This window comes from Suricata suricatta, chromosome 7 (assembly GCF_006229205.1).
Source record: "Suricata suricatta isolate VVHF042 chromosome 7, meerkat_22Aug2017_6uvM2_HiC, whole genome shotgun sequence".
Classification (NCBI taxonomy): Eukaryota; Metazoa; Chordata; class Mammalia; order Carnivora; family Herpestidae; genus Suricata; species Suricata suricatta.
Genome location: NC_043706.1, coordinates 119,464,723 through 119,473,764, shown reverse-complemented (window position 1 = coordinate 119,473,764; position 9,042 = coordinate 119,464,723). Strand labels below are relative to the sequence as shown.

Genomic DNA, 9,042 nt, shown 5'->3' with positions numbered 1-9,042 from the left:
GCTAAAATGAACAAATCAAGAGATTATAGATGCTGGTGAAGGTGTGGAGAGATGGGCACACTTCTGCACTGTTGGTGGGAATGTAAACTGGTACAGCCGCTCTGGAAAACAGTGTGGAAGTTTCTCAAAAAACTAATCCTAGAACTCCCTTATGACCCAGCAATAGTACTGCTGGGGATTTACCCAAGGGATACAGAAGTGCTGATGCATAGGAGCACATGTACCCCAATGTTCACAGCAGCAATGTCAACAATAGCCAAATCATGGAAAGAGCCTAAATGCCCATCACCTGATGAGTGGATCAAGAAGATGTGGTATACACAATGGAGTACTACATGGCAATGAGAAAGAATGAAATCTGGCCACTTGTAGGAAAGTGGATGGACCTCGAGGGTGTCATGCCAAGCAAAATAAGCCAGGCAAAGAAGGACAGATACCATATGTTTGCACTCATAGGTCTAACAGGAAAACAGGAGAAACCTAATGGAGGACCAGGGGGAAGGGAAGAGGGAAAGAGAGTTGGGGAGAGAGAGGGATGCAAAATTTGAGAGACTACTGAATACTGAAAATGAACTGAGGGTTGAAGGGGAAGGGAGAGGGGGGAAAAGAGGTGGTGGTGATGGAGGAGGGCACTTGTGGGGAAGAGCACTGGGTGTTGTATGAAACCAATTTGACAATAAACTATTAAAAACAAGTAAATAAACATAAAAAAAGAGTAAATAAAACAATAAAAATAATTGTTTAACACACACACACACAATTTTATTTTGAGGCTAATTCAGGAAAAGATTGGGTAAAGTTTATTGGAACAGTCTTTCTATCACTATGTCCATTATTTTCAAAGTGACTTATACTCACAGGAAAAGGTATATTAAGTAGAAAAAGTTAGATTTTAGGGGCACTCCTCTTTCCCTCCCTCTTTCCACATTTCTTTTGGATCCCAGAAATTGAGAACTACTTCTCTCTTGGAGGTACAGGAATGGAGCTTCCACTTTTCTCTCCACATTCTTTTTTATATTTTTAACCAAAGTATATTAATCTTTTTTCAGGAACAGAATTTAATGATTCATCACATACAAATAATACCCAGTGCTCATCCCAACCAGCGCCCTCCTTAATGTCCCATGCCCATCTAGCCCTTCCCCCAACCCAGCAGCCTACCAGCAACCCTGTTTGTTCTCTGTATTTAAGAGTCTCTTAGAGCGGAGAAGAGTGAGGGACACAGATCAAGGGAGAATACTGAATACTGAGGATGAACCATGGACTGAAAGGGGAGAGGGAGGGAGGGGGGGTTATGGTCATGGTGGGGGGCACCTGTGGGGAGAAGCACTGGGTGTTATATGGAAACCAATTTGACAATAAACTATTATTTAAAAAAAAAGAGTCTCTTATGGTGTGTCTCCCTCTCCACTTTTGTATTATTTTTGCTTACATTCCCTTATGTTCATCTGTTTTGTATCTTAAATTCCACATGAGTGAAATGATACGATATTTGTCTTTCTGTGACTGGCTTCACTTAGCTAACAATACTCTGGTTCCACCCATTGTTGCAAATGGCAAGATTTCATTCTTTTTGATCACCAAGTAATTTTCCATTAAATATATATGCCACATCCTCTTTATCCGTTCATCAGTCAATGGACGTTTGGTCTCTTTCCATACTTTGGCTATTGCTGCTGCTATAAACATTGAAGTGCATGTGCCCCTTTGAATCAGCATTTCTGTATCCTTTGGGTAAATACCTAGTAGTGCAATTTCTGGGTTGCAGGATAGTTGTATCTTTAAGTTTTTGAGGAACCTCTATACTGTTTTCCAGAGTGGCTGCACCAGTTTGCATTCCAACCAGCAGTGCAGAAGGGGTCCCTTTTCTCTGCATCCTCGCCAACATCTGTCACTGCCTGAGTTGTTCATTTTAACCATTCTGACAAGTGTGAGGTGGTATCTCATAGTGGTTTTGATTTGTATTTCCCTGATGATGAGTGATGTGGAGCATATTTTTGCGTGTCTGTTAGCCATCTGGATGCCTTCTTTGGAAAAGTGTCTGTCCATGTCTTTTGCCCATTTCTTCACTGCATTATTTGTGTTTTGGGTGTTGAGTTTGATAAGTTCTTTATAGATTTTGGATACTAACCCTTTGTCTGATATATCATTTGCAAATTATCTTCTCCCATTGCCTTTTAGTTTTGTTGATGGTTTCCTTTGCTATGCAAAAGCTTTTTATCTTGCTGAAGTCCCAAAAGTTAATTTTTGCTTTTGTTTCCCTTGCCTCTGAAGACATTTCAAATAAGAAGTCGCCATGGTTGAGGTCAAAGAGGTTGTTGCTTGTTTTCTCCTCTAGGATTTTGATGGCTTCCAGTCTTATGTTTAGGTCTTTTATCCATTTTGAGTTTATTTTTGTATATGGTGTAAGAGAGTAGTCCAGGTTCATTCTTCTGAATGTTGCTGTTTAGTTTTCCCAACACCATTTGCTGAGGAAACTGTCTTTATTCCACTGGATATTCTTTCCTGCTTTGTCAAAGATTACTTGGCTATATGTTTGTGGGTCCATTTCTGGGTTTTCTATTCTGTTCCACTGATCTATGTATCTGTTTCTGTGGCAGCACCATACTGTCTTGATGATTACCACTTTGTAATATTGAAGTCCGGAATTGTGATACCTCCATCTTTGGTTTTCTCTTTCAGGACTGCTTTGGCTATTCGGGGTCTTTTCTGGTTCCATACAAAGTTTAGAATTGTTTGTTCTAGCTCTGTGAAGAATGCTGGTGTTATTTTGATAGGGATGGCATTGAATATGTAGATTGCTTTGGGCAGTATCAACTCTCCACATTTTATTTGAGTTGTTTTAATGTTTATTTTTGAGATAGAGTCAGAGAACCAGTGGGGGAAGGGCAAAGAGAGAGAGAGAGGGAGGGAGACACAGAATCTGAGGCAGACTCCAGGCTCTGACCTGTCAGCACAGAGCCCAATGCAGAGCTCAAACCCAGGAGCTGAGCTATGAGATCATGGCCTGAGCTGAAGTCCAACACTAAAATGAGCCACCCAGGCACCCCTTATTTTTTTTTTTGACATTGAAAGAGTCAAGTCTCCCTCTCTCCTCTCCCCGCCTTTCCTCTCCCTTTTTTCCCTCCTCTCCCACTCTTCTCCTTCTCCCACCTGTCCAGCCTCCTCCCTCTCATCCCTCCTGTCCCCACTCTCTCTCATACTGCCTGCCAGGCCTACATCTAAGCGAAGCTGGTGGGGTCTAAGTGCCTCTAGCTGTCCCATCCCTTGCTACAAGGGTAAGTGCATTTTAGGGGTGTGGCTGTGGGGAACCTCACTTTTCTTCGGGATCTTATCATATTCTTGAACCTAACTTTACCAGTAATAAATTAGATGACATATTTAATTCCCATATTAATCTTGTGTTTATTTCTTAGTTGTTTCCAAATCTGGAGGGAAAGGGCACTGAGTGATTACATTTCTGAAGAACCCTCAGCAACTACTTGAAGAAAGGCAAGACACGTTTAATTCCAGCTTCTTCCAGTGGGAATGAGGGATGTGGTGCCAGTAGCTGGGGTGTCGAAGGTCTGATTAAAGATCGGAGAAGTCCTTCTAAAGCCCAACCACGGGAGAGAGAAAAGAAAGCAAGGTGTACTATTGATTATTGTTCATTTTTGGGGAAAGTGGAAACAGAAAAGAGAATGTACTTTGAAAAACAAAATGTCCTGTCTTTGACTAATGGGCACACAGTGCATATGGCAGAGTGACAAATTACAGAGAACAGGGAAATAACACACCAAGTGTTCAAACTCCAGTAGGCTAAACAAACATTCTGGGTGCCCAGTGGTTTTCATTGTGTGCACAGACTGCACATTTTGGTGTCCAGGTTATCAACTTTCCCCAATGATTGGTCGTCATAGCGAGTGGAGGCTCCACCTGTCACAATAACCTGGCCCACGTCAGTCTGCTGTGCACCATGGGGCAGTACTGTGTGGACACATTCCTCAGGTGCTGGTGTCTAATTCTAGCCTTGCCCTGTAAGATACTCTTGGGAAGCTAGAAAATCTATGAGAAGGGGAAGACATGACACATTTCCTCTGCAGTCATAAAGAAATTATTATTCAAAATACATTTAGACACCTTCATACCCCTTATGCAATGTGTTTACTTAGCATTCATGCATCAAATGATCCACCATGAGTAGCCACAACCCCAGTGCCAGTCAACTCGGAGTGGGAAAGAAAGGTTGCTGCTGCTTACAAAACATCGTCTTTGACAACACTGTGCCATCAGGGCCATCTGTCATTCAGTCAAAATATACTGAGCACTTATTCTGATTCAGGTACTGAGTGCTGGATACTAGGTTGGGGGTGGGGAGACAGAACACATGAGGGCAACGTGTACAAAACTGTATTTTAGTAGGAGTTTGTACTAGTTCCATGGACCATTCAGTGGGATAATTAATTGTTAAATGATGGAATTTAAAGAAGAGCCAAAGTAGTGGTTTGGGGAGGCTGAAGGATGAAGGAGGAGGATTTTGACAGCAGAGACAGCTGCTCTCCTAACATCCTGGTACAGTTGCAGCCCTGCTACTACTCACAATGACGTTGGGCAAGTCCCTCTACTCATGGAGCCCCAGCTTCCCCATCTAGAAACTGGGAGTGATGTTACCTTCCTAAGAGAGTTTGTAAATAAACTAACATGAAGTGCCAGGTGGGCCTAGCACATTTCAATCATCTGCTTGACTCTGCTAAGTGGAATGGCCCATGGGGAGAGAGGAGGGAAGTCTGAATAGAGGCAGGAGTGTGGAAGCTGAAGAGAGCAAGGTCAGTCAGATGGAACGAGGGTGATGATAGGAAATGAGAATGAAGAGAGAAGGGTCTAGAAACTGAACAGAGTTAATTCAGATTTGATGGGAGAGGCAACAGGAGCCATTAGAGCATGAATAAAAAGCTGTTAACAGTGGTGCTTTATAAGTCTAAGTCCAGAAAGATAAAAGAAAAAAAACAGGCAGCTGACAAGGAGCAGAGCTAGAATTGGAGCCCTACTCTAGGCAGGAGGTCATGAGGACCAGCTAGTTCCAGCCTCTACGCATGTTTTCTTTTCCTTGGGATGGCAATAAGCTTGCCAAATATTTGTCTACCCCTTTATACTTAGAGTACTTATGCAAACTGTATTGCATTTTGGACCTCTGGAATATTAGTGCTTTGTACAGAAACAAAACTGTAGGTTCAGAGTTAAATGCTTTAGCTACTAGAACCTAGCTGGGGAGTGGCAGAGAGAGGATCCAAACCTCAACTCTTAACTCCGGTTTAGGAAAGAAGAGGGTAGCTGAGCCAGTAGGGGAACAGGTGTTCCTAGAATCACTGGCCTTTCAGTATCAGAGTCAAGTATTGTAGTAAGTGTGTTGTAGGAAAAGACCATGGGTTTCAGGTCAGACAGACCAGGGTGTATACCCTTTCTCTTTCTTTGTGACCTTGGGCAAATCATTTGACCCTCTGAAGCCTCAGTTTCTTTGTGGGAGGGAAAATTAATTTTTCCTGGCATCATATCTCTACAGGGAGGAACATTCAGTGGAGTAATATTCTGGACCTCTGTCCTCTCTCTCTCACTTCCTCCTGATGGAGGGGGGTCTGATCTCACTAGTGAATGTACAGGAAGCTGAGTATGAGTAGCCAGTCTCTTCCTCTTTCTTCTCCTTGAAGATCTGTCTATTCAGAGAAAGTCCATTCTACTCCCCTGTTTGTAAACTTAACAAGGGAAGGGTTGGGTCCCCAAGGGAGCTGGGTGGTGAGAAACTAGTCTAGTCCCACTTGCCTCCAAAGCTGTATTGTATTCGCCAAACCTGGGACTGATCAGTTATTAAGGCTGACCCTTTATTCACACTGCCTGAAGCTGTGATAGGGAAAAGAAAGAACATTTTTCACGAGTAAGAGTTGATATACAATATCAAAGAGTTATTAAGAATATTAAAGATAATATATGTGAGGTGCTAGCCATAGAGAAGCTGAGGATAAGAAAGTTATTATTGTGTGCTCATAGATTTTCTTAACCACGATTAGATCTGAACTACTCCTCCATTTCTAGAAATGTTGAGTCAGAACTTTCCAAATTTCATTACAGTCAAATCTTGTTAAAGCAATATCAAGAGGCATTTTAAATTAAGCTTTTGAGAAATTGATGAGTAGCAAATATTACTTTAAATAAATGAATCCCCAACAAGGAAATTTTGCTACTCTGGGATTGTTGTCGTTTTGGTACAGGTACCAGAAACAAAGGCAATGAACAAGTTCACAAATACAAAAATGTTGAACTCTTTTCTTTTTGGTTGAGAGACAGCAGAGAAATTCTTATTTGAAGTGCCTTCAAAAGAACCCTCATTCCTCCTCTGAACCATGAAGGAGAACACTGGGAGGGCTGTTACAAGCTGGACAATCTTACCTTCTCAGAGGGGTCATGATGTTTGGGTTATGAGGCCTAAGAAGGAATGAGGCAAAAGGATTCCTTTTTCTAGTCAGAGATTAGTAATGGTTTTTTTTCCCCCTTTTGGATGATGTACAACATGACCATAAAATCACTTGGAAATACAATTTTGGCAAAAGGGGAATAAACACATGGCTGCACAAATAGTACCTAAGGGAACAGAATGAAATCAGCCTGGGCCCGATCAGATGCCTACACCTTAAATTATCAATGGCTTTGCACTGGTGATCACCCATCAACCCCTCCTTACCCAGGCTCCCAACATATGGATAGATGCCCCTACCCTAAAGATACTGCCTGTTACTGGATACCAAGTAGTAACAAGTTTAGCAGGTGCCTGGCAAACATTTTCTGAGTGCTTCCTGTATGCAAGACACAGTGTGCAGATAATGCCCCCTGCCATCTGGCAAGCACGGCGGCCTTCTTCAGGGCCTCCTTACCTCTTTCATGATTTTGATGGCTTCCACCCGGTGCTGGGGTGGTGGATAAAGCAGCACCCGGTGATACAGGGACTGGAGCACAGGCTTCATGGAGTCCACCGACCCCACCAGCCGGACCAGCTCAGCCGCGATGTAATAAATGGTCCGAGCCACCGGCCCGCTCAGGGCTGGTGCGGTGGAGGAGCAGCCCGACCCTCGGCCATGGTCAGAAACTCCTAGGGATGCAGTGTCTGACTCAACGCTGGTACCAGCACTGCTGCTGTGAGCGGAGGTGATGGTTTTGTCGTGGATTGGATTCCCCAGGATCACGATGAGAGCAGGGCAAAGGTTTTTCCTGGGAAGACACAGGAGAAAAAAAACATCTGTTTTCTGACAAGCCGGAATGATATACCATGAATATTATCTCAGTGCCACAAAAATGACTAATAAGAGTTGGGTTCTGCCTCAGTTTTCCACGTCTATCACTTCTAGGTATAAGAACAGAAGACTTTTTCTTAGAACTCAAGGCAGAACTGACTAAAGAAAGTACCATGAGAAGTATTAAGAGACCATCTTACGTAAAGAAACAGACTCAAAATGGTAGATGGCTTCATTAGAGTGTTTCGTTTTACTATAAATAACAAAATTATTTCTACTTCTAATTGGAGAAGTTGATTTGAAATTCTGACACATTGTACTGTCACATATCATTCATCATCCTCCCTGTGGAAGAGCCCCGGATCCTACAGCAGCTAGCTGGCTGCCTGCGGGCCCTGTCACTTGCGCGCATCTCTGCTTATAATTAAATGACTTGTCTGCACGTTGAGATGGAGAATGTACCAAGGAAGGGCTAAGAATAACATTCAGTAGCTCTGGTCCCCCTGTGCAACCTTCTGGTGCCTTCGTATACTATTAGGACAGACCAATAACCAAGAAAACAATCCTGTTTCCTGAGTCTGATGATCCTATGGTGTCAACAAATGCAAGAGGGCCTTGGAGGCCTATTTTGTTAAAAAAAAAAAAATCATAAGCTTCTCTCTATTTTGGTTTAGTGCATGCAAGCAAAGCAATTTCCCTGCTTTCTAAAGCAGGCATACACAGATGAATGACCAGTAGGTCGTGGATGCCATGGGAAGGGACCCGCTCGGTTGGCGTTGGGGGCGTGAGGATGGGTGCTCACCAGATCAGGTCGGTGAAGCCTCTGTGCAGGCGCATGGAGGAGGAGGAGCTGCTGAGCACGGACAGGATGCACTCGGAGTACAGGAGCTGCAGCTGCTGCTGGTCACTGCAGAGGAACAGAACCAGCACGCAGGCGCATGCCACGTCAGCGCAACAGAGAAAAGGCGATGCGTGGGAAATGCTTGGAGAGATGGCAGGCATTAGAGACGTCTTCAATTCAGGGAGAGGGTGGGTTGAATGGGTTGAATTGTATCCCTCCCCAGATTCATACATTGAAGTCTGAACCCCAGGTATGTCAGAATGTGATCTTAGTGGAGATGGGATCTTTCATGCAGGTATTGGAGTTAAAGGGAGGTCATTTGGGTGGGTCCTAACCCAAGAACACTGGTGTCCCTATAAAATGGGGAAAATTGGACACAGAGACATGCACAGAGGGAAGACAATGGAAGAGACATAAGGAGAAGGTGGCCATCGGCAAACCAAGGAGAGAGGTGTGAACAGATCCCTTCCTGCAGCGCTAAGGTGACATTTTTTTTAACAGTTTATTGTCAAATTGGTTTCCATTTAACACCCAGTGCTTCTCCCCACAAGTGCCCCCCACCATGACCATCACCCCCTCCCTCCTTCCCCCTCCCCCTTCAGTCCATGGTTCATTTTCAGTATTCAGTAGTCTCCCTGGATCTGTGTCCCTCACTCTCCCCCACTCTCTTTCCCTCTTCCTCTCCCCATGGTGCCCTGTCAGGTCTCTCCTGTTAGACCTATGAATGCAAACATATGGTATCTATCCTTCTCTGCCTGCCTTATTTCGCTTAGCATGACACCCTCAAGGTCCATCCACTTTGCTACAAATGGCCAGATTTCATTCTTTCTCATTGCCATATAGTACTCCATTGTGTGTGTGTGTATATATATATATATATACACACCACATCTTCTTGATCCATTCATCAGTTGATGGACATATAGGCTCTTTCCAGGATTT

General features: G+C 43.6%; 1 protein-coding gene across 1 annotated transcript in view; it reads right to left on the bottom strand.

Moving 5' to 3' along the window:
• ARFGEF3 (ARFGEF family member 3) overlaps positions 1-9,042 on the bottom strand; it is a 177,319-nt gene that overhangs the window by 75,620 nt on the left and 92,657 nt on the right. The window contains exons 10-11 of the mRNA XM_029943237.1: positions 8,062-8,166; positions 6,903-7,236 (exon numbers count right to left, since the gene is read on the bottom strand). Coding sequence (XP_029799097.1) covers positions 6,903-7,236; positions 8,062-8,166 — 439 coding nt within the window. The remainder of the gene's footprint in view (positions 1-6,902; positions 7,237-8,061; positions 8,167-9,042) is intronic.